This window comes from Pleurodeles waltl, chromosome 8, assembly GCF_031143425.1.
Source record: "Pleurodeles waltl isolate 20211129_DDA chromosome 8, aPleWal1.hap1.20221129, whole genome shotgun sequence".
Classification (NCBI taxonomy): Eukaryota; Metazoa; Chordata; class Amphibia; order Caudata; family Salamandridae; genus Pleurodeles; species Pleurodeles waltl.
Window position 1 is genome coordinate 881,058,192 of NC_090447.1, and position 27,055 is coordinate 881,085,246.

The following is a 27,055-nucleotide window of genomic DNA, read 5'->3' on the forward strand; positions in this document are numbered from 1 at the left end:
TTTATATTTTGACACCCGACCCCGTGAACGCCAAAATTCTGCTGTGTGCATCATTTTCTGGATGCGTGAAACCACCTTGCGTTAATGATATACAAGGTAGGCGTTCGCCTCCAAAAAATGACTAAAACACTTGTACGCCATATTTATCCAACCGCGCAAAAATGCTGCACGGCTGGGAGGCGGAGGCGGAAAATGGTGACAGCCCGATTTGCATAAAAAAATAACGCCTGGGTCAGGGCAGGCATTAAAATGGGGCAAACACACCAGTACTTAAGGAAAACACAGAAGCAACATCAGAGCACGAAAAGGAAGACATGGAGGTGCTATTCATCCAGCATGCACGAAGACGCAGAGCAGAGGACCAACAGCAGCAGCTTCCACCACACCAACAGGGACCCCAAAGGCAACCCCGAAGGCAGGAGAGGATATTGCGGACCAGGACAACCCTTCTGGGCCTCAGGGAACATGACATCATCCAGAGGTACAGACTAAACTGGCAAGCCATACAGCAGCTGCTGCGCCATATTGAGCCACAGTTGGCACCCAGCATGCAGACACCCCGCACCATTCCACCAGAGACCAAGCTGCTAGCTGTCCTCCACATGCTGGCAAGTGGCTCTTTTTAAACAACTGGTGCCCTGGTTGCCGGGATCTCACAGCCCTCATTCTCTGCCTTCCCACCCAACGTACTGGATGCCATCATCTCCCTCACACCCCGCCACATCAGCTTCCCCAACACACAGCAGAAGCAGCAGGAGACCAAACAGGGCTTCTACCAAATCAACGGCTTCCCACATGTGCTTGGTGCCATTGACTGCAAACATGTACGGATTGTGCCACCTGCTGCAACCGAGCATCTATACCGCAACAGGAAGCACACACTCTCCATGAATGTGCAGGCCATTGTGGATCACCGGTGATTGATCACCAACATCGTGGCAAAGTATCCTGGGAGTGTACATGATTCATTCATCTTCCGCCACTGCACCATCAATCAACACTTCCAGGATGGACAATATGGAAATGACCTACTTGTTGGTAAGTACAGAAACCTACTTATATACACACAGCACAGCAACCCTGTAGGACACACAACACATACACCACTACATTGACACCTGGCCAGGAAGACACTAAGGTTGTGACAATGCTAGTCATGTTTGATATCCTCACCCAATGGGATACACACCTAGGGACAAATGACAGATGCAAATAACAACGGATGCCACTCCAGAGACACAAGGGACCAATTTAAAACCACACAGTGACAATGACATGGCCTTAACTGGCAGTACAACTTGGAAGATGAATCTTCCAACATCACATCAATAACACTCAATCACACACCCTTCCAACCAATACGTACTGTGTAAGGAGTGGGTAATGTGTTTCGCTGAAGGTCAAACACCATGACACACATAGCATGATGATGATGACTCTAATGAATGGGACGTGGAATCATTGAGGCTGTACCAACATCTCACATCACTCCTGGGCTGATATTGCCCACTACCAATATGCAAGTGGACTGTGCAAAGAACACATATTGATGTGACAATATTGCAAAGTGCACATTGCTACACATACGGATTGAGACAATTACACATATACACAACAGATGCACAGGCATATGGACCTTCTGACAATTAAACCTTCACCCCCACAACCAAGTTAGCCACATTACATGGACCCGGTTCAGTAGTGTAGGTACACGTTTGAACATGAGCCAACTCAGTGAGGGCAGAAAAATAGGTTTGCATAGAACTTATCACACATGGGATATTTGTGCATTGTCAATTGTCAACACTTCAGTGCTGCCAATTTATGGAGATGTGTTGTACATTGTCACCTAGCTAAATCAAAGTGCCTCACTGATGTTAAACAAATTCTATTGCATATGTTAAATTGGATGGGATGTTCAGGCCATGTAGATGCAACCTTGTTACCACCACTGTGGAATTGATTCTGTGTATGGAAGTATCATGTCACCCCCAGTTAAGACACATGGACACCTCTTTCACATGACATGATGCATGGGAGCACACAATGTACTGCAAGTGTACAAATATACCGCTGACATCCGGTCAACAGCCAAACACCAGTTCAGATAATGAAACAACCCAATGCTGTTGGTACATCCTAGAAGCCTAGGATTCCACACAATAACACAAACACAGATGAGTCACAGACAACATAAGATAACAACTGCCAGGCAAAGTGATAATCAAGGTGCAACTCCATAAAATATTTTCACTCATTTTCTCTTTCAGCTGATCAGGGGTATGGGATCCAGCCATGGATCATGACCCCATTTGCAAACCCAAGCACTGCAGCAGAGTGTGCCAATAATGAGGCACATCGGTGTACACGCACCATAGTAGAGGGGACCTTTGGCATCCTGAAGTCAAGATTAGCGCCTTGAGACCCGCACGGGTGAGTAGCGCGCTTTATAAATGTTAATGATTTGATTTGATTTGATTTGACATCACCGGAGGCAGCCTCTTATATTCACCGGAAATGGTCTGCAAGATCATTTTGACCTGTGCCATCCTGCACAATATATGTGTAAGGGTGAACATTCCCCTCTATGAACCAGACCCACAAATGCCTGAAGAGGAGGAAGAGGAGGATGCTGTCCATCAACATGAGGGGGACCATACAAACACTGATGCAGGTTTGCGTTTTTTTAACTACAGTCACCATCACCACTTTCTTACCATATCTCATTAAACACCTAATCTAATCACTAAATCATGGTCTGGGTAATTATTTATGCATCACATGATCCCTAGGAATCACAATCAGAGTTTAGCCTCATGGAGCAGTGCAGTAATACAGATTAGGATACTGAAAAAGCCATATCACATTTGTTGGGTATGAATGTATACCCCACTTCACACACAGTGTAAATGACATATATGGTGTTCATTTCACATTTGAAGGGCAATGTCATAGTAGCCCAACTATGGGACACATCCATGTTGGCAACATGGTTCATCGCAGCATATTGCACACAACCTAGACACCATCAATCACAAGTAAAAAACCTGCTTCATACATGAGGCAGTGGATTTGCAATTGCATTAGTAACAGGAATGTAAACCACACCCTTGACAGCAGTAAGTGTGACATCAGCTATCTCTGCAAGGAGCATGTGTGACAAGAAGTCCATGTAAGCTGCAAATGGATAGCACGAGTGCCCCAAGTATGACAAGCATTGCTCACAAGACATGCCCTGTGCATGCCATCCCAGGTTATAAGTTCGGTCACAGGCATTTATTCAGTCTCTCCTCACCCTACAGGTGGCCCTGTAACAGGACTATTTGTACCCTAATAATCCATCACCTACACACACCCAAACTCACATTCTGACTCCAGTGTGCTTCCCTCTTTAGTATAGCATCCCATAGTCCTAGTTCATCTGACTGCAGGTCCCGAAATTCACTGCCTGGTAGTCTGTAGGACCTGGAATCACCTGTCCATTGCTTCCCATGTGAAAGGTACTGTTGGTCCTTTGAACTGGATTCACACCTACAGGACTTCTGAGAGACTGAAGCTGCACACACCTGTGAGCACTTCCATGCAGACCAGCCATTTGAACCTGCATTGCCATTGCTGCTGCCTGGAACTGCTTAGAAGCTGCCATTTTCTGAATATCCTTGTTGTGCATTGCTGTATAAACCACTTGTTTAACACAGCCCTTGGGTTATTGTGTAACGTTGCAGCCGACAGCACAAATCCAGTTTTAATTTTCCACAGTGTTGTTCAGCCTTTTCCCAGTCTGAGTCTGCTCACTGCGCATTTGCCTTGTTCATGTTAATTCCTGACAGAGCGTGCATCCTGTTAGCCTGATTGTTACCTGCCTTTGTGTTAACATAGAGGTTCCCTGTGGCTACATTTCTCTCATAGTTGCCTTCCATGCCCTCACTTTCCTCCTGGGGTATTGTGTCTGGTAGGTCTACGATGAATCCACATATATATTGTATAGTTTAATCAGTTTACATATGGTATCAAGGTCTGGGACATGTATTCAAATAGCCTAATCCCGGCACTATCCCTTGCCTATGTTTCATGTATGCATGAGTGACAAACAGTGACAGTGTACTATGGCTGTATGCATGGATTGGGAATGGTGCCTCCAGCTCAAAAAACAACATTTGCTAATGTGCATGAATGGACAAAACATCTTTGTGCCCTCACGTCCACACACAGATTCACATTGGCTGCAAACCAATGATGGTGGTTGTGTGGTGACTAGCTGTGAGATGAATCAGCACAGAGGCAGTGATGTTACCTGTTGCAATGGGAATTTTCAATACCACCCTGTGTACAAATGTTGTGATGAATGCTGCCGGGTTCTATTTACTGATCCATTACGTTTGTGAGCACACCAAGGTTGCCCTGTTGTCAGCCTCATAAAGCTTCTGCAGTGCCATAGCTCAAATATCCCCATGTGTGTTGTCGATTCCCCTTTGGCTTTCGGTCAATTCTGCTTTGAAAGATACTCTGTTAATGCAGGGAATAGATCCACAGACTCATGAGTAGACATGCACGTAACAGTGACAACATGGAGGACAATAATGACACCGGGCACACATGGCCACACACTTGAATTGGACACCTTTGTGCAATTAACCACTGAAAATATGTGAACACATGCAGCTTGGTCTGCTGGTCCTCCACTGCCACACGAGAAACATAGGTCATATATAGGACTCAAACTGTGGAGTGACATTACATTTTTGGATTGTTTTCCAACTCTGTGCCACAAACACTGTACCTACATAGCATTTTCAAATGACAGACTCATGGCTAGTATACAAACAAGTTACCAGGATGTGGTATCCAACATTCCTGTATATGTGATGGCTTACTCATTGCCATTATCAACCGTCCTCTAACTATCCCGTGCATAGTTTGTCATGGGAGATGCATTGTCCCAAAAGTCAGTGCAGTTCACACAGCATTAGATGCTACGTGTATCACAAACACATATCCTGACTCATATCTACACTGAATAGTTTCTGATGGTTATCCACATTTACAACACATGCATACAAGCACATTAATGAAAGCACGTCTTGTGAAGTTCACACAGAGGACCAACAAAAATAGAAATAGCCAATTTACAGACATTGACACACAGGCAATGAGTTAATGTATTAATGCCCTCATTACAACCCTGGCGGTCGGCGGAGAAGCGGCGGTAAGACCGCAAAGAGACCGGTGGCAAAAAAAATTGAATTTGGACTGCCGCGATCGACCACCACTTCACCACTCCGACCGCCATGGCGGTAATGACCGCTGGGCTGGAGGTTGCGGTCTCCGGCCCGGTGGTCGTCACTAGACCGCCAACGGTATCAGGACCCTGCATACCACCACGGTTTCTGGCGGTTGGGAACCGCCATGAGAACCATGGCAGTAGGCACTATCGGTGCCAGGGAATTCCTTCCCTGGCACTGATAGGGGTCTCCCCCACCCCCCTCTACCCCCCACGAGTCCTCCCCCCACACCCTCCACCCCCCTGCCACCCCCCAGAGGTGGTACAAACCCCCTCTCCACCCCCACCCCAACATGCACATACACGCACCCCTACACGCACACACCCCCAACATGCACATATACACACCCCTACACACACACATACACAACGAGGACACATACCCGCACACATACATGCAGACATGCACACCGGCCGAACCGCACACATTTCCCATAGAGACAGCAGCACCCCCCGCACGCATACCCGCACTCACACACCCCCTCTACACACTCACACGCACACCCCCATGCACGCACACAACACACAACACCCACCCACCCCCTCCCCTAACGGACGATCAACTTACCTTGTGCGTTGGTTCTCCGTGAGGCGACGGGATCCATGGGGACATCACCGCCACCAGCACACCGCCACACAGAATCGTGGGATGTGATTCTGTGGGCGGTGTTGGGTTGGCGTGGCGGTGGAGGTTGAGCAGCCTCCACTTTCCCGCCGACCGCTAGTGTAGCTGCTGGCGGATTTCCGTACGGAAAACGTCGGTACGCTGCCAGCGGTCATAATACGCGGAGCGGAAGACTGCCACGGCTGGCGGTCTTCACTGCAGCGGTAACTTGGCGGTCTTGCGAAAAGACCGCCAATGTTGTAATGACCCCCTAAGTTGCATAGCCTTGCTATCCTCTATTGACGCACAAACTGCGTAATACTAATTTGTATTCAAAAAGTTTGGGTATCTATTGCGTCAGTGAAGAGTGCTCATTCGGTACAACAACATGAGTATCATGGTCCGCAGTAGTGTGGTCTGCCACATGTGCGCAAACACTGGAATACACAATGCAGGTGCAAACAGCCTATCTCTGTACAGTTACAGCGGTCATGTACTTTAAAAATGAGAGAAATGACACAAACACAGTAAAAGACATATATTTTGACGCAAACACATAAAAAAAGGCTTATATGCGTAAAAAATCACTGCATATGCATTGAAAAATGACGCTCACAGCCATTATACATCCATTGGCCCGAGCAGTAATTCCTACACTGCACCCCATGAAATTGGATACCGATGCAAAATATTTGGAACTATGAATGCGGGGTAATTTTTAAGCATTTGCGTTAAAAAAAATTGACGCATAGACTGTAAGCGTCATAAAATTTTGACACATCATAATAAAAACGCACCGCATTTGAGGCTGCAAGTGATGTCATGGGATATCCTGTTTACAGAAATGGTACAGTAGGTGTACTTTCACTTTCACTTTGCAGTCTGTGATGTTTCTACACTGTGTGGCTGTGCTGAGAATTTTGTCTGTCCAATTTGTGCTTTTGTCTCCTGTGTGCCATCCTATTTGTCATCTATTTTATTTGTAATTGTCTCAGTTGTTCATTGTAAGTGTGTATTTGTCTTATTTGGTGTCTAACTTTGTCTTTGTACTGTTGGGAGTCTGTAGTGGGTATTGTTAGTTTGGGGATAGTTGGACTGTTTGTGGGTTACTTTACTTTCATTTTCCTCCCTCATTTCCCTTTATTTTCCTCTGTACCCTTTATTAGTACTATTATTTCTGTCATGTTGGGTAGGCCACATCTGGGGAGAATAGGTGAGGAGGAGCTGGGGGCATTCATTTGGCTGGTGTGCCGCTTCCTCCCCCTGATGATTGAAGCAGGTGGCAGGGTGATACAGGGGTATCACACATAGGCGAGGAGGCTCAGGTGGTCTAAGGTGCAGTACCATCTGCGTCGCATTTTCAACACACCGCGCAACGACCACCAACTGAAGCACCACTGGGCTGACCTTGTTGCCAGAGAGCAAGACCTGGTGGACCACCTGGGTGTTGTGATTGGTGGCCCTGTTGGTGAGTACAATTCATAATGTGCACATTTAAATGCTCTGTAGTGTCAGTAGCAGATTTGTTGATATGCTGCAGGCAATGTTTTTAGACATGTGGAATGCAAGTTAAACATACAGTGGCCCTGAGTTATACAATAATTGCTACACATTACCGTCATTTATTGACGGAACAGCTGCACAAACTTACAAAACCCAACTCGATCTTGTAAATTAGTGCTGCTTTCACGTCAGTAGATGATGGTAATGCGGCTCAAACATATGTTTTTATCCATGGTCTGTGAGTGTACCAGGAAAGAGATGTTTTTCACAAGCTAAAGCAAGGAATTAATGTGGTCCCCAATTATTTTGAATACATGTCTGAACTGTATTCCGGGCCATACGTACAAAGTTCTTCCTAACCTCAGGTAATATCTTAGGCTGATAGTTTGACTAGGTTTGTGCCGCAATTAAATTAGGAATGGATGCCAAAGTAATGCACACGGGTTCATATCTATAAGTTTGGTGCTAATTTCCATAGGTGTAGCGTAAAACATGAAGCAAATGCTACAAATTGAGGAATAACAAATATCCCTGGCCCTCTGTTCATTGTTACTGTGTGTTTTAAATTGGCCTTGGGCACAATAGTTGGAACTGAGCTGATGCATTTGCCATCTGTGTTACTTTATATCCATGCACTTCTCATAAGTTATTGGGTCATCATGGGATACCTGAAGTTGGGGAATGCATGGTCACAATGTATTACTTGCATGATGTTGTACAAGGGACCCCTGACCAATTCCATCATACATATAAAGTCCCCAAATACTTTGCTACTTTACGTTTGGTACACCCCTGCTGATCTAGTGCAGCATATGTACAATAGCTAACTTCCCAGTATGAAGGCTATCACAGACATGGGTGTATGCTAAGATCAGAAGACCAGCATTCCTGTGACTGCTGCCATTCCCAAGGTACATACAAATTCAAACCTACATCATCATGATTGACACAGTAAGACATTTGCTCAACCATGTTTCAATAATGGGACAGTGTCAGTTTGCTGTATACCGGCTGATCTCCCAACTTGGCTAATGTAAGATGATGAATGTGGCTAACTGTGAATTCCAGTACCCAATATGGGTACAAAGGGCAATGAGTGACACATTTCAGGTGCAATGACTACACCTGTGCCCATGCATTCTGTCATGGATGACCAAAATATACACTGTCAGCATATATTACTTTGTTGTATTAATTTCGAGAAATGGCCAATCCATGTTTAGCGTCAGATTGTCATCAAGTAACGCACAGGATCCCTGCCATTGTGGTGTCATAGGGTGGATATGTGGCTCAGGGTACACTGTAAATGTAGCATATGTAACCTACACACAACACAGGCCCACATGTAAGGGACCATAGAAAGCATAATAAATCATGAGCTTAACTCAAACCACATGAGCATCACACAGTAACTGATTGTCCCTTGATGCACAAGCCACAATACCTGAGTGACTGGTATTGCAGTGCACCAGGAATGTGGCTTTGCATGTCTCTCATAACAACAAATGATGAAATGGAGTACACTCATTAAATGAGTCTGCAAACAATTGAGGAATCATGTTTGTCACCACATGATAGTTAGGGCAACTGCATGTGTGCATATGTGTGTGTATCACTCACTGGAGTGACAGGGTCTTTGCATGTTTGCAGTGGTATGTATGTTGGAATATCATCATGACTGAGGGGCTGGACTTTCAGATATAATGTCACACACAGTAATTTTACTTTAAAGTGTTGTACAGTGCACAGACATTGAGCACATTTCACCCTTCCATGCTTTACAGGTGGACCTGCCCCTTACACAATTGGAGAAGTGGCTCGATTTGCAGACCCAGACATATCCAGTAAGTGTTGCTATTTCAGTTCTGTGTTGTGTTTGCAGCTTTTGTGTGATTGACTCCTGTGTTGGACACATTGCAAGGTATGATGTGCTGGCACATGATCTAATATGTAACTTGACTGGTGTTTGACATATTTTTCTATATTTGAGTTGGACAATCAGTGGCTAGAGTCATATTTTGAGATTGTAGTGCAGCCCTGTAGGCATGGCCATGTGAATAGGGTGACATTTGTTGTTACACTTCTTGTAATGAAAAATTTGGAGAAGGCCATTTGCATGATTTAGTCAGCAAGTCATACCCTGAATCACACAGAATAGGGATGCCAAAGTATTACCCACAGACTTGAGCCTCCCTGTTCACTAATGAACATGTTAGAGTGTATGTTTGACTTCCTAGCAGCACCTAGCTCCACATGTTGTGCTACGTTTATGTGGCACTTGAGTACAATGTCATAGGTGTGCATGCAGCTCATGCCCAGATGGGTGCTTGCATATATGTGCTTGTTGTAGGACAGGTATTGGTGGTATCAAATGATGTTGACAATTGTCCGCAATTACAAACATAAATGGGGATGGGATTGTCCAATGTTTGTGCCTATCCTAGTTGGACACCCTCCTTACCTGTGGTGGACTGACTAAACCCATGTACAGCTGTCCAAAGCTTACTGGCTGTCCTTGATGTTTGAAAGTATGTGTTTCTTGTCCATCCCTCCTGAGACACAGGCTTAGGGTTATGAAATATGTGTACCTAGGTGTGAGGATCCAAGTGTAGTACATAGACATGTAATTCTGTAATTCATTTGTTCCATCCTAGGATACCCACCCTTGATTAGGAACTGCATACCATCCTGCCAATTCCATTTACAAATCACAGATCTTGTGGCCCTTGATTGTCATCCAGAAGATAGTCATTAGTTGGACTATCACATGTGGAGGACTTGCCGCATTTGTTATGTGACTAATGGCAGAACAATGATACTTAGAGCAATTAAGTATGTACACATCTTTTTGAGCATTGCTGTGCTGTTAGAGAGGGCGTGTGTAGGCTGCGTTGGCATGTACTTCCTCAGGGAGAATCTGTGATCTGTACGGTGATATGGCCTGTTTCAGCTACATTAGATGTATTTTTTGATTATCATCAGTAGCTGTATCACACAATGATGTAACTAATGTTTGGCTTTATCTTTTTTAACAGCAGCCAATATGGATGCCTACCAGATCCGTGAATTTCAAAGGAGGGTGATGCGTTACCGCCACAGTCTGGATGTAGAGTCTGGGTTCCGCCACATGGCACGGCGTTATCGCCATGAGAGAGCCTCAGGGGTGTGGAGGGCATTTGCCCAAGGGAGCCCATCTGTGTCAACAACAGCCGCCACCACCAGCACCACCACTATGACCCAAGTGGCAGTAAGGATGACAGCCACCACTGCAGGTCCATCAACATCGTCCGCTCCTGGACCACTGACAGCCGCCCCTGCACCTCTCCCTCCAAGCATGGCACCAGCAACTGCACAACCCTCCACAACTGGCACACAGACCACCCCTGCTGCAGTCATTGACAATGTGGAATTCCGTTCAATGCAACGTGACATGCAACGGATGTTGCGCAGACTGGACAGGCTGCAGCAGGAGGTGTCTCAGATCAAAAGGAGAGTGCGTGGGATAAAGAAGACCCTGCGGAGGGCAAACTTGTGACTTGGAGACCCTCAGCCATGATTCCCTCCCTCCTCTTTCCTGGTTCTTATATTTAGTGGGTTTAGGGGGCTTAGTGTTAGATTAGAATAAGCTGTTAGTTTAATTAGTATTAGTGGGTTGGGGGGGTGGAGGGTATGATATTTTTACATGTGTTTTATTTGTGGGTGGGTTGTTGGGGGATGATGTTGGGGTTTATGTGTTTACAAAAATAAAAAATACCAAAACAATATAAAAAAATATTTACAAAATTACAAAAAAATATATATTTGTTTAGGATAAGTTAGTATGTGTTTAGGTTAGTATATGTTGTCCTCCATGTGTCCCGTCATATAAAGGGGCTGGTGGGTTGATCTTTAGAGTGCTTAGTTAAATGTGATAAGTAAGTTTAGCTTAGGGTAGTTAGGGCCAGTTGTGGGTAATGTGTAGTTAGGATAGGTTAGGTTAGTTAAGGTGTTTCCCCTAGTTTTAGCATCCTATTTTTACAGTTAAATAAATATGTAGGTACTCCTTTACAGTATGTATTATATGCTTGGGGATCAGGGCCTTTGCATGGGTGAACAGTGTCAATTTAGTATTTGCATTTGTGTTCCATCGTGCATCCAAATCCCAATTGAGCTGTCACATTGGCAGCTACACCAAAGCTACTTCGCTAGGAATCTGCCATCCATTGCACCAACCACTCAGGGTTACCATGGTTCCCAATGTGTAGTTAAGTTTGGATGTATGTTTTCAATCTGTCATACTTTGAGACCAGATTTGGTATTGAGGACACTGTGGTACGTCTGCCTGCAGCCTGATGTTCTTGTGAACCCTGATAAGGTGAGTGATGGTATAATCTCATATAGTATGGTATACATAACTCACACCTATAATTTCTTACATTTTACTGCCAGGTTACTTATTTGTACGTACACTCGTACACATCCATTCCTGCTGTATGGTGTGTGTGATGACATTTTTGAGTCAAATGTCACAAACCTAAAGATTGTACGGAAGTAAAAATTGAAGACAATGATTTTCTGCTTAGACATCCCTTGAAGCAGACTTATGCTGTCCAACACAGCATTATACTGTAATTTTTCTATTTACTTCAGATTTAACCCTCATGAAGGGCAGATGATGTTACAATCCAGCCCCCTGTGCATAGTTATCAGCCCACAATCTTTCAAGGCAGTTGTATTGACATTCTATGGGCATTGACATGAGGCAAACATCACTAATCTCCCTTACGGTTGATGTGTCACATTACACAGAGACAAAGTGGTTGTGTAAGTCCTATTTATTTTAAAGTACTGTAGTGCTATATTTACATAGTCCAGGATTGTAAGTCCATTAGTGTGACGCATTCTATTGTGATACTACACAAGTGCAAAAGGACATGTCATTGGACATGCTGGGGTGAAGTGTCACACAGTGCAGAGGGATAGGAATTGCAAATGAGGTAGCGAGAGACAATCACAGAGCATAGTGTCAAGGTAAACAGTGGGCTGGAGAACAGTGCTTGTGAGCAGCTGTTGCAAGACTGGCATGTTACGAAGCACAGGACCTTGGTTATAAGTGCCCATTTGGCATGGGCTTGTGCTACCGGGTACTCTTACGGGTGAAGGTGATCTGTTCCACGTCTTCATCTTCTGATGTGTGTGTTGTCTCCTCTGCCCTTGGTGGTGGTGAGTTTGAAGGGGCAAAACACACTTCAGTGTTTGAAGACGTGGAGTCAGAAATCCCGGTAGCTGCCAACAGTGGGGCTATTAAGGGCAGTACTGCAGCAAGGAGGAGCTTCTGGTTCTTAAGTATAGCAGCTACATCACTGTGGTAGGCAGCCAGGTCGGCCCTGAGGGGGTCAATATTGCATTTGTGCACGCATTGAAAGGTTTGGTGTGCAAGGTGTTGTGTCAACTCCCTTACTGCTGTGCTGATTTCCTTCACACTTTGTTGAAGTTCTTGCAAGATAGATGTTCGCCCTTGCATGGCTGCTGCCTGTTCTGCAGATGACATCATGCACGAACGCACCCCCTCTAGGCTGGCTGCCATATTTTGCATCCCCACCCGCACCTCCTTGGCCAGCTCCAGCTGTACTCCAACTACAGTCCTCCCAAAGCTGGTGCCAGTGTCATCAGAGTTCTCAGCTGGGTTGGAGCTGGCAGGTCGTACATTTGGGGTTGTGGGTGGTTCCTCTGTGATGGCTGCTACTTCTGTGCTCCTCCTTGTGACTGAAGGTGGGGTCTGGAGAGTTCCAAGGACATCTTGGAGGGTCTGCTGGTTGATGTTTGTCAGCTCGTCATCCATGTCATCAGGGAAGTCCAGGACAGGCATATCCCCAGGAGAGCCATCGTCCTCTGCAATGAGATGTTGTACAATTAGTGTGTCTGTGTTGTGGCATTTGTAATGTGACGTTCCTGACTTCCTATTAGTTGCACATTGTGATCTTGGTTCCTGTTAATTGTTCCTGTCATGAAGATTAGCATTCTCCCAGGCCTATGCCCCACCTGCATGTCACATGTAGTGTGGGCAGTTTGGGGAATTGTCTGCGTCACATCCTCTAGGTGTAGGTACTGCCCAAATTGTATGTTGCCACCTTATTGTACAACTCAACCCTCTGTCTACCATTCTCATGTTGTGGCCTGGCACTGGCTGTGGGTGTTCTGATGGCACTTGCACCACACTTAACAATCTGGAATTCCCCACTCTCTGATATTTCACATCCAGCTATATGTTGCTGAGACCTAGCATATACTATGTATAGCATTGGCATGGCACACTACAGAAGTCAGCATTGGTAGTGTGTAATGTTGATGTTGGGGAATGTGTGCTACATAGGATTGCACTGATGGTCCTAGCAGTGTTCCATTTCCTCTTCTGACTGTGTGGGTGTGTTTCACTAGCCAGAAACATATGTCCTCCCCCTCAATGCTGTTGTTTGAGCAGTATGACAGTTGGGATGTTGCATGGTGTCATTGCAGCTATTGTGACCCAGGCACAGGGTGGATCCTGACATATGCAGCATGGGTATGACATTACTGCTGTGTACCTCATAATGTTTATGACAATGCCTGATGTTTGTAGCGACTATGGAGATTAGCATTTGACAGGATTAGCGCATTTTTATAGATTGCAGGGGATTGATTATGTCGTCATCCTGAACCCTCTAATTTGGGTGTGTTTGATCCATGGGCACGTAACTGCCATTAGCTACTTGACCTGCACACACAGCAGAGGTGGTAGTGGCAACTGTTGTCAATGTTAAATTCCACTTGTGGATATGGCCTGAGACTGTTAATTGAGCCCTAGTTCATGTAGCGAGAATACCAGCTGTCGTGTGACAGCAGGACAGTTTTATGTTGTACCCTATCCTCCTGGACTGGCGTTACTCTTCCGACATCCTTGGCATGGCAGCATACCTCAATGCAAAGGTTGTTGGTGTAGTGTTGTACAGTGCCCCAGGTTTCCCCTGCACAGCTCATGGCCCTGTGCCATGCCCCTTTGCCCTTTCCACTCCCTGATTATCATGACTTACTTGCATTGTGTAGTAGGTATGTACCCCCCGCTTACAATTAACATTTAGGCATTTTAGTTCCCCATGCCACTTACCCTGCATCTGTGTTGTCTCCTGGTAGTCTGCGCTGTCCTGTCCTTGAATCCCTGTGACGATTTCCTCAGGGATGACGGCTGCCACCATCTCCTCCATGTGGTCCCGGGCCTCCTGCGGTGCTGGACTCCCACCTCCAGTCTGCAGTGCTGCCTTCCTGTTCCTTGCCATCTTTTCCTTGGTCCTGCGCTTGCAGTCATGCCAGCGTTTCTTGCACTCGATGACTGTTCTCCGTACTTCTGCCACACTGTTTATCTTGTCAGCAATTTGTTGCCAAATTGCCTCTCTCATCCCAATTGGCAATTTAGAGGTGACAAAAAGTTGGTGCTGGTGTTCTGACACCTCTTTCACCAGTATTTCCTGCTCCTCTGCACTGAACCAACACTTCCCTTTCTTCTTCTCCCTCTCCTGGGTCTTGTGTGGGTCCTCCTGGCTGGTTCCTGGTCGGTTGTCATCTTCCTGGGGTCGCTCAAAGCTTCTGGGATCCATTTTGCCTCTCCTTTGCACATTTTGCTCTGTTTGTGCTGCTTTTTGACGCATTTGCTTAAAAAAAAGGCGTGTATCTGGTTTGCGACGTCATAATCCGGATTAAAGTCATTTTCGCCACGTTATCGTTGTTTTTCTTTATGACGTTTCGCATTGGTTTGAGTAAAAAAAAAAAATTACTCAAACCAGTGGTTTGCACCGCCGAGCGTCAAAGTATACATTTGACGCCTGAGGGGCGCAAAGAAATGGCGTTAAAATTTTGGCCGCAAAACTGCATTGGCGCAGTTTTGTGTCAAAAAGTATAAATATGGGCCCAAATCCTGTGGGAACGCTATCAGGTTCGTCAGGTAACTGCCATCGAAGGTGTAAATCTGAGCACTGTTTTCACTTTTCAAATTATGGCCAGAACAAAACAGTCATGCAGATGCAGCTTTGACTACCCTATGCCGATAACAACCCTCCCCCCCCGTTTCCATGAACGAGAGGCTCCCTCTCCTGTTATTTTAGCATATGTCTGTGTGTATGTCAGCGTTATTTCTTCTTTTTCAGATTTCCATCTGACACTCATGTTTTGTGCATATGTTGGACACTAAATAAGAGACAACATTGTTTAACAATCCGTGATATCAGGACAAACAATTATCAGAGTCGAGAATTAGAGCACAGAACGTTGAGACCTTAAGTTATATTATATATCAGTACTGCGGTGGTAGAAGTAATCTGGCTATCTCTACCTGGTGCTTGCTGTAACCCTTTCTGAGGTTTCGACAGCAGCTGCTATTTCCAATAGCTTTCTCTTTTATTACCCAAATGACTGCCCATTTTGCTTCACGACATGTTCATACGTGTTTGGTTAGCATCTTCTACCATTATCATCCCATAGCCCTGAATATGCTCCATAATAACGTACATTTTTAACTAAATGTTCACCTTTCAGGTACTCTATACAGGGCCACATATGTGAATCCAAATACAAAATACAAACCAGTGTCCATTTTGAAAATGACATCTGTTGCTGATATTACAAAGTTATTGCAGACCAGCTAATTAAGGCTGCCCCTGGCCCCAGGCTACCTACAACAGGAATTGGATTCCCTCTAAATAATTGAGTACATACTTCTCTATCCAGCACTCTTTGAATGAACCATTTCTTGGAGCAGCAAAAAACATAAAACAGGGCAACTGTTTGCCAGATTATTTAAAGTACTTGTTCTTAACCTGTGGTCTGAGGACCCCTTGGGGTCAGCGAGGACTAAGAAGTGTAACCATGACTGTTTTACAAAATTAAATAACTTGGAACTTAGTAAACTAAAATTAATAGAGTATATAGAAAAATACGGAAGCAAAACTGAAAATTCTATAACTTTTTCTATGATTGTGAATTAAACAAAATATTTAAAAATTTCAGCATTTGTTTGGTGTATACTTGTTTCTGTAGTTCTGTATATTATTTTGAGATTCAACTCATATAAATTGCTTAGCCGGAGGTCCCTGACTTCGAACAGTGACTCAGGAGGGGTCACCAGATTCCAGTAATGATTCAGTGGCGATCCACAGAAGTCAAACAGTTAAGAGCCACTGTTTTAAAGTATATTGGCTTCTCTCTTCCAGGCAGACATCTGGTCATTGGGCATCACGGCCATTGAACTTGCAAAAGGAAAGCCTCCACATTCAGAACTGCATCCAATAAAGGTTTTATTCCTGATCCCAAAGAACCTACCACCAACGCTGGAGGGTAACTACAGCAAGGCGCTGAAGGAATTTGTTGAGGCTTGTTTGAACAAGGAACCCAGCTTTGTAAGTAGTTCACATGGTTCCTGTACATTTTCATATTTCAATTGCATAGTATTTTTAAATATTTTCTGTGCTAGAACTCATGACAGTATGCAACAGTATTTGATGAAAGAACATAGATGCAATATGTGGTAAATATGCATGTAGTCACGTATTAGATAATATTGAAAGCCCTACTTTAAAAAAAAAAATGTTGTTTTGAGGGTGGCTGGTAAATCTACAGTAGCAACAATAACTCAACTTCCTTTCAACCAAATACAAACTATCCCAGCTGGTATTTCGTATATACCTCTCTTCCTAAATTTCCCGCCATACGGAGCTTCTCATGTCATGCAACATGCTCAATTTAATTTGTCCAGTGCGTTTCTTACCCCGGTTTACATGAATAAAACTTCTGCTATGCCTTTTTAGTTTTGTATTTGAAAACATTGCTGTCAAACAGACGTATAGGATACAATATACATAAGGTGGGCTTTGGATCACCCCCTTTAAACCATTGGCTTTCTTCAAACCACCTCTTTCCCTGATTGCTTGGAGACTTTGGGCCTCATTCTGACCCGGCCGGGCGGCGGACGCCGCCCGCCGGGCGGAAACCGCCCAAACACCGCCCCGCGGTCAGAAGACCGCGGGGGGCATTTCAACTTTCCCGCTGGGCCGGTGGGCGATCTGCAAAAGATCGCCCGCCGGCCCAGCGGGAAAGCGCCTTCCACGAGGATGCCGGCTCAGAATGGAGCCGGCGGAGTGGAAGGTGTGCGACGGGTGCTGTGGCACCCGTCGCGCTTTTCAGTGTCTGCTAAGCAGACACTGAAAAGCAATGTGGGGCCCTGTTAGGGGGCCCCTGCAGTGCCCATGCCATTGGCATGGGCACTGCAGGGGCCCCCAGGGGCCCCACGACACCCGTTCCCGCCAGCCAGGTTCTGGCGGTGTAAACCGCCAGAACCAGGCTGGCGGGAAGGGGGTCGGAATCCCCATGGCGGCGCAGCTTGCTGCGCCGCCATGGAGGATTCCCATGGGCAGCGGGAAACCGGCGGGAGACCGCTGGTTTCCCGTTTCTGACCGTGGCGTTACCGCCGCGGTCAGAATGCCCATGAATGCACCGCCAGCCTGTTGGCGGTGCATTCGCTGCCCTCGGCCCTGGCGGATTCAATCCGCCAGGGTCAGAATGAGGGCCTTTGTGTCAGTCACATCTTGGCTCAGTGCAATGAAGCTCATCTCTTACTTAATGCTATTAGTGACTGTTTAGGTGTATGCTTCTGTCTCTACTTATACGATTAGATTGACCTGCATAAGGGACTCCTTTAGAAGTATATCCCTCTGTCTTCTTTCCAAGCTTCACCCCAGTTGCCCTCGCACCAGTGTGCTAATGTTGTTTGCATTAGCTCATTAACCCCAGACATATTGGCTTTGCCACTGCTTGTTCCTTTTTGGCAGTCTGTCACTCCTTGACAGGTGTGCTGTTTAATGGAAGCAGCACGTTCATACTTTTGCTATCACTTTTGTGCTGTATCCACATTTTATCATTAAGATGCTTATTTCTGTTTGATATATATATATATATATTCCCCACTGTTCCTTGTTGCATCTTGGGTATTTTAAAAGTCAAAGACTCACTCATCAAGTATTACCAACATTTTGGACACCCTTTTCATTTTTTTTATTTCTTCCTTCTTTGATTTTTGCTTTGCTTTTAATATCCCTGCTCATGGATTTTTAGTTGGTGGTAGAGGAGGTCATCTCTGGCTTGGATTCCATGAACTAATGAAGTACGTGTACATCCTTCATAACTGAATTTGGCATACGCTAATAATAACAGATTCCTGAAAGTGTTATGGATGCTGTTGCTCGCACTTGGAGAATGTTGAGTATATGGCTTCAAAAAAGGCGTGGGATAGGCAAGGTCACTGTTGAAACCTGGCGTATGAAGCAATCACCTTAAGAAATCCCCTCCATGGGGACAGGTGTTTGCCACAGAGTATTCAGCATATGCGAGGGGAGCATTGATATGGGTCAGAGCTGGGGTCCCACTGATAATAGACTCAACTGACATAGATCAAGAGGGCAGATTTGTAGTGCTAGAAGGGAGACTACACGGTATCCCAGTTGTTATGAGTTGTATTTATGCTCCCAATCAGGACCAGGTCCCCTTCCTGACCAAATTATCAAGCCACCTCACCCGCCAAAGCACAGGAGAATTAATAGTGGGAGGGGACTTCAATGCAGTAATGGACATTAACATGGACAGATCGACCCCGCCACTACAGGGCGCAGGGTCCACTAGAACAGCCAAAAAACTCTGTGAATGGCTGGACTCCTGGGGGCTGGTGGATGTATGGCGGGAACAGCACCCAAAAGACAGTGACTATTCTTATTATTCAGGCCTCCACCGGCTGCACACCAGAATTGACAGAATGACATGCACTACGGGCCTTGCGTGTTATGTAACCCACTCAGAGTATCTTGGCCGCACACTATCAGACCATAACCCCTTGCTGATCACATTGAGTATTATAGAGGACAGACCCCCAATCCCATCGTGGAGACTGTCTCCCACTGCGTTAGAGGATCAGTCGTATAGAGAGGCCCTTCGAAGTCATTTGGCAGAACATATCAAAATTAACAGTGAATCCGCCACAACCAGAGCCACAGAATGGGAAACACTTAAGGTAGTAGCGAGAGGATTCTGCCTGGGTCAGACAGCGGGGGTGAAACGCACACTTGAAAGGGAATTGACCTCCTTAGAGAAGAAAATACACGAATGGGAAGTGAGACAAGATATTGGACCCCAGGAGAATGAGGAATACAAGCGGGCCCGCAGAGAGCATTCCCAGATCGAGGCACAACTTAGGTGCCACAACACACAAAAATACCTGGCATCAGTGCAATCAGAGGAGGGTAGATCGGGAAGGCTCCTAGCTTGGCTGATACGCCCATGCGGAGGGGGAGAACCCATCACAAGTGTACAAGACAAAAAGGGAATATGCAGGCGAAGTCCAGGCCCAATCAACGAAGCTTTTAAGGGATACTACATGCATTTGTATAGGAAACCCCACGACGTGGGGGTAGAGGCCTTCCGAGACTCCCTAAAGCGAATCGCTCTCCCAGCCTTGGACCAGGTGGGGAGGGATAGCCTAGAGGGACCTGTAACAGTGGAGGAGATAAGTGAGGCTATATCGCAACTGGCTCCTGGAAAGACTCCCGGTACCGATGGCCTTCCAATGGACTTTTACAAAAAATATAGGACATTGTTAGTACCCCAGCTGGCTGAGGTATACGCGGAGGCATTACGCCGAGGAGAGCTACCGGGCACATTACGGGAGGCTTTGGTGATACCACTACCTAAAACAAAAAACAGGGAAGCACCAGTGACCGACTTCCGCCCATTATCAATGCTGAATAGTGACTTTAAGATCCTCAATAAGATCATGGCTAACAGGCTGATCCCCCTAATGACCACACTGGTGCATACAGACCAGAATGGTTTCGTCCCTGGTCGCAGCACCTCATTGAACCTGAGGAGGGTCTTTACCATCTTACACATGCCAGCAACAGAGAAGCCTCCGACAGGGGTTTTATTAGCGGTAGACTTCGAAAAGGCCTTCGACTCGATCAGGTGGGACTACCTTAGGGCTGTGATGCTAAAGATGGGACTAGGTGAAAACTGGGTGAAGTGGGTGGACCTACTGTACTCCTCCCCAATGGCTAGGGTGAAGACGGGCAGAACGATATCTGACACATACCCGGTGTATCGAGGAACCAGACAGGGATGTCCTCTATCGCCGCTGCTGTTTGCCCTGGCAATTGAACCTCTAGCGGCCCAAATGCGACAGGAAGGAGTCGGTAGAGGAATTAACTGGGGTCCAAGCGAGCATATTATTTCCCTAAATGCGGACGATATTCTGGTGTATTTCAGAGACGGAACCAGTGGCCTCCCGTGGGTTTTAAAGATACTGGAGAGCTACGGGGAATTGTCGGGACTTCATCTTAACCGCAGCAAAACATTTGTCTTCCCCATACTACCAAATATCGTGCGCCCTGAAACATGTCCGAAAGATATGAACTGGGCCCCTCGGACTATCAAATATCTAGGGATCCAAATATTTCATGAGCTGGCCGACCTTCGAGATAGCAACTTGGGTGGGGCGCTCCGATCCTTACGCGACTCAGTTGGGTTTTGGCGGTCGCTCAAACTAACAACAATGGCCAGAGTGGCATTGTCTAAGATGGTGATGCTGCCCCGCCTCCTCTACTTCTTTGCTAACCTACCGGTATGGGTCCCCCCTGCATGGTTCCGTGAACTGAACACCCTGCTCCGGGAATTAGTATGGGATGAGGGCCGGAGACGTACAGCATTGACTACCATGTGCAGACCGATGCGAGCGGGTGGATTAGGGGCTCCTGACTTTGAGGCATATTACTTGGCATTTCAACTGCAGTGGGTGGCTGGATGGATGGTGGGCAAGGGGCAGCTGGACCTAATTAACCCCCACGGTTCGATGGACATAGACCGAATAATAGCACGTATGATAGAGAAGAAGCTGCCCCCCATTAGAGACAACCTAATGACTAACACCGCAAAGTTGTGCTGGAAAAGATGCGCGAGCAGGACTGGAGCTGGTCCACCCTACTCCCCGGCACTACCGATTTCGGTATTGCTCGTGGAACCGAAGGGAACAGGGGCTGGGGGCCGGGGATTGGGCTCATGGAGGGATGCAGGAGTGGTGACGGTGGGGGAGCTCTTCAAGGAAGGTAAACTACAGAGCTTCAGCGAATTAGTAGGGAAGGGGGTCCCTCAGGGTCAATTTTTGATGTACAGGAGGCTGGTGCACGCTCTGAAAGGCCACTGGGATACGATTAATGCAGAACCCGGGACCCACGGAGTGTTGCACCTCCTGCTGACTTTGGGAGAAGAATCCCACTTAATCACGAAAATATATCGAGCCCAGATAGAATCTGCATTGGATCCCCTGCACTCACTCAGAGAGAAGTGGGAGAAAACGATCGGACATACACTGTCTGAGGCAGACTGGAACAGAGCTCTGGCTTATCCCCGGAAGATCTCGCGTAACACCCGGCTACAATATATCCAATATAACTACCTGCATAGAACTTATCTTACCCCTCACCGACTGTTCCGAATATATGGGGGAACCCCTAAGATATGTCCCAGATGTGGTGAGGGCGAGGCAGACTTTGACCACATGATGTGGAAATGCGCAATGTTACAAACGGGCTGGAGGGTAGTGATAGAGAGCATGTCAAGACTATATGACACGGAACTGCCGTTCGCCCCCGATGTCTGTCTGATGGGCCTAAAGACAGATATCCAACTAGGGAAGATTAGGAGTCGCTTCCTGGATCTTGCCCTGGACCTCTACAAAAGATTAATTATGAGGGGTTGGAAGGCTGCTAACCCCCCCTCCCCCCCATTAGCTGAATGGAAAAATGACGTCAAGAGGTGGGCTGGAGCAGAATTGCAGGTCTTAAAAACTGAAGAAGCAAAGGGTATCCGGCAGACCCCCGTGGCCCCAGGTTGGGAAGAACTACTGTTGGGCTGGAATAACACAGGAGAAGAACCATTAAATCCCAATACAGCACCAGCAGAAATGGAAACCTAAACAGATACTGTAAGGAGATAAGGGATAAACCTAGGAACACTGCTGGCGAGAGTGAGAAAACATAACAATGAAATAGCTAGTAAAGAACAATGACAACTCATGATAAACTGCAAGGTGCAGAGATGAGTTGAGTACAATCGCACACAAGGAGCAGTAGGAGAACGCATATAGCAGATGGCTATCCCTCCAGATATAACCCCCACAGGGAGCGACTCTCACCACCTAACACAAAAACCACCCACAAATAGCCATTAAGTGTGTACATAGTTAAGTTCAAGTTGAAGCTGTTAAATGAGCATGTAAAACGATTGGGTAACAAAGAGACAAGGAATTAGACACTCAAGGAAACATATATAGAACCCTAGAGCTAACAGGCAACAGAAATTGGATATAGACCTAGTTGTGCGTTAAAACATGACATGAGACATCTGTGAACACATGCAAAGTGAAGTATCCTTTTAAGTGTTGCGAATAACGTGGATTTTATGTTCCCATAAATGTAACTGTGAAGAGTAAACAGCGAACTATTAATAAAAATATATTTAAAAAAAAAACAAATCCCCTCCATTATGCTGTAGACCTTTCAGCAGAGAGTGTGTTACGTGGCAAAAGAATTAAAATAAGGGGACATGTGGATGTTGTAGGAAGTGCATGGCATGAGCCATGTTTTGCAAAGCTCATTGCTGGCTAACCAGTAAGTCTGTCCGTAAAATTACCTAGCCATACCAACACATGAGGGCTGGGAGAGTGCGTCAGACCCACTAGGCAGGGAGCAAGAGAGGCGAAGCACGGACATCCTTTTGATGAACTCCGCGTCTGCCACTGACTACGGTGTTAACAAGCACTGACAAAGCCAATGGGTCTCGCCAATGCAAGAGCTATTGGCTTCGGCAATGTGATTTAGCCACGTTGCACACCAGTGTGGCTGCTGTTCAGCATTGCTAAAAGTTAGTGGCATGGAGTCAGTGGTGTTTGGTAGATTATGGTATATTGAGTGGAGTAAATTGGAGTAGAATGGAGTGGGGTAGATTGGGGTAGAGTGGAGTGGGGTAATGTAAAGTGGAATAGAGTGGAGTGGGTGAGATTGGGGTATTTTGTAGTGCAGTAGATTTGAGTAGACTAGAGTGCGATAGATTGGATTTGAGCGGGGTAGATTGAAGGGGTTAAGGGTGGAGTGGGTAGATTGGATAGAGGTAGATTGGAGAAAGGTAGATTGGAGTGGGGTTTGGGGTAGATTGGCGTGGTAGATTGGAGTGGGGTAGATTAAATTGGGGTAGACTGGGGTAGATTGTGGTAGACGGGTGACGTGGGGTAGATTGGAGTGGAGTGGTGTAGACTGGGATGGATTGGAATGAGGTAGATAAGAGTGGGTTAGATCAAGTTAGCTTGGGGATAGAGTGGAATATATTGGGGGAGTGAAGGGGATCGATTGAAGTGGAGTGGGGTATATTTGAGTGGATTGGGGTAGAGGAGATTGGAGTGGGGTAGATTGGAGTTGAGTAGGGTAGATTGGAGTGGAGTAGGCTGGAGTAGAGTAGATTGGATTGGGGTAAATTGGATTGGGGTAGATTGGAGTGGGGTGGATTGGAGTGGTGTACTGGGGTAGATTGGTGTGGTAGATTGGAGTGGGTTAGATATAATTTGGAGTAGATTGGGGAGGATAGTGGCAGAGTGAGGTGGAGTAGGGTAGATTGGAGTGGGGTAGATTGGAGTTGAGTAAGGTAGATTGGAGTGGAGTGGGATGGAGTAGAGTAGATTGGATTGAGGTAGATTGGATTGGGGTAGATTGGAGTGGGGTGGATTGGAGTGGTGGGGTGGGGTAGATTGGTGTGGTACATTGGAGTGGGGTAGATTGAATTTGGAGTTGATTGGGGTGGATGGTGGCAGACTGGGGTGGAGTAGGGTAGATTGGAGGTGAGTGGGGTCGATTAGGGTGGGTTGGAGGGGGTAGATAGAAGTGGGGTAGATCCATATAGATTGGGGAAGAAGAGTGGTATATTGAGAGAGATTGGAGTGGAGTGGGGTGGATTGGGGAAGAGTGGAACAGAGTGGATTGGGGTATATTGGAGTGGAGTGGGGTAGGTTACAGTGGAGTGGGGTAGAGTGGATTGGGGTAGATTGGAGTGGGCTAGAGTGGAGTGGGACGGGTAGATTGGGTGGATTAGAGTAGGGTAGATTGGAATGGAGTGGGGTAGATTGGGTAAATTGGAGTGGAGTGGGGTAGACTGGGGCATGGTACATTGGAGTGGGGTAGATTGGGGTGAAGTGGGGTAGGGTATATTGGAGTGGTTTAAATTGGACTGGAGTGGGGTAGAGTTGAGTGGAGTGTGGTAGAATGGAATGAAGTGGAGTGGGTTAGATTTGGGTAGACAGGAGTGGAGTATGGTGGATTGGGGTAGAGTAGAGGGGGTCGTTTGGAGTGGAGTTGGGTAGATTTAAGTGAAATGGAGACTGGAGAAGAGTGGAGTAGATTGGGGAAGATTGGAGTGAGGTATATTGGAGTGGAGTGGGGATAGATTAGGGTGGAGTATTGAGGTGTAGAGTGTAGTGGATTGGGAGAATTAGAGTTGCTTAGATTGGAATGGAGTGGGAAAAATCGGTGTAGATTACAATGGAGTGTGGTAGATTGGGGTTGGATGCGGTAGATTGAAGTTGGGTGGAATGGGGTAGAATAGGTTAGAATGGGGTAGATTGGGGTAGAGTGGTTAGATTGCCATGGAGTAGACTGGAGTGGGGTAGATTAGGGTGGGGTAGGTTGAAGTAGGGTAGATTGTTGTAGAGTGGGGTGGGGTGGATTGGGGTGGATTGGAGTGGGGTAGGGTAGAGTGGAATAGATTGGAGTGGAGTGGGATAGATTGTAGTAGAGTGGAGACTGGAGTGGACTTGGGTAAACTGGACTGGGGTAAATTGGAGTGGAGTGGGGTAGATTTGAGTGAAGTTGGGTAGATTTGAGTGAAAATTAGTTGATTGAGGTGGAGTGAGTTCGATTGTGGTAGATTGGAGTAGAGTGAATTGGGGTTAACTTGAGTGGAGTGAGGTAGACTGGAGGGGAGTGGGGTACACTGGGGTAGATTGGAGAGGATTGCAGTGGAGTCTGCTAGGTTGGAGTGGGGTATGTTTGAGCGAAGTGCAGTAGATTGGGGTAGAGTGGAGTGGGGTATATTGGAGTGGAATAGATTTGGAAGGAAGTGGAGGTAAATTTGGGTGGAGTGGGGTAGATTGGGTAGATGGTAGTGGAATAGATTGGGGGGGTAGATTGTAGTGGGGTGAAGTGGGGTAGATTGGGGTGATTGGATTGTAGAGGAGTGGATTGGGGTAGATTGGAATGGAGTTGGTAGATTGTGTGGCATGTGGCGGAGAGTGGCGTGGAATGGGGTAGATTGGGATAGAGTGGAGTGTGGTAGATTGGGGTAGACTGGAGTGAAGTGGAGTGAGAAAGATCAGAGTGGGGTGGGGTAGGGTGGGGTACATTTGGTGGGGTAGATTGGAGTGGGGTGGTTTGGGGTAGTTTGTGTTGTATTGTATTAGGGTAAATTGGTGTGGGGTAGATTGGATTGGAGTGGGGTAGATTGGAGTGGACTGAGGTAGATTGGGTAGAGTGGATGGAGGTAGATTGGAGTGGATTGGGGTAGACTGGAGTGGAGTGGGATACATTGGGGTAGATTGAGTACAGTGTGGTAAGAGGTGTGGCGTGGAGGGGTGTAGAGTGAGGGGTATAGAGTGCCATAGAATCAAATGCCATGTGTTTTGTGTAGTTAGTGTTGTAGATTGAAGTGGCGTGGAGTCGAGTGATGTGGCCTAGAGTAGAGTGTTTTAGATGGAAGGGACGTAGAGTAGAGTGGCATGTTGTAGAATGGAGTGGCCTGTCGTAGAGTGAAAGGGCTTAGAGTGTAATGGAGTAATGTAAAGTGGAGTGGCTAGTGTTGGAGTATGCATGGTTAGCACACCGCAATTTCAGACAGCACATTTTCAATTGAAATGACCATTACATTTGCACAGACATGCAGTTTTACTGCACACAAACGATAATGTGTGGAAGTGTCTTCTACTAGTGCATTGTGATCATATTCATAGATTTGTTTCCATCACACTTCAGAATTACAATGAAAGTGCTTCATTTTACATTCCTAATTGATATATTCTGAAAGATCAGCACAGTTTATTTTTGTTGTGTGTGCTAGAAAAAAATAACATCCTACGTCCTCTCCTCTAACTTGGGAACCCAGTAGGATTGTTACATAAATTGTCGCACTTTGAAGTCAGAGAAAGAAAAGTAAACATCAAGCTATCTCGGAAGACAGGGCCTGACATTTGACCTCTTTCTTTGAATGCACAGCAAATGTGACAAGATAAGAACAAGATTTAAAGCCCTGTTTACTGAAAGTGCCTTCTTGGCAGGATACAACAAACAAGAGATGCTCACAGGAGGGATGACCTCAAGCTAGACAGCCTAAAGCAAATAAAGCCAGCAAATAGAATGCAAGCAACTGTGAGTCACAAACCACAAAGCCATTAGTTAGCAATAGGCAAAATGCATTCTCAGGGAAGCTTTCAGAATGCCCACAATAAGTTGTAAGCAAACTAGACAGATGCGCTGTCAGGTAGGCTTCGACCTAAAAATTGTGTCTTCAAGCTGCTGAGGCCACCTAGA

At 46.2% G+C, this 27,055-nt stretch overlaps 1 protein-coding gene across 1 annotated transcript in view; it reads left to right on the forward strand.

Moving 5' to 3' along the window:
• The window catches only part of STK24 (serine/threonine kinase 24), a 665,456-nt gene that overhangs the window by 527,314 nt on the left and 111,087 nt on the right, over positions 1 to 27,055 (forward strand). Inside the window, exon 6 of the mRNA XM_069205177.1 lies at positions 16,607 to 16,792. Coding sequence (XP_069061278.1) covers positions 16,607 to 16,792 — 186 coding nt within the window. The remainder of the gene's footprint in view (positions 1 to 16,606; positions 16,793 to 27,055) is intronic.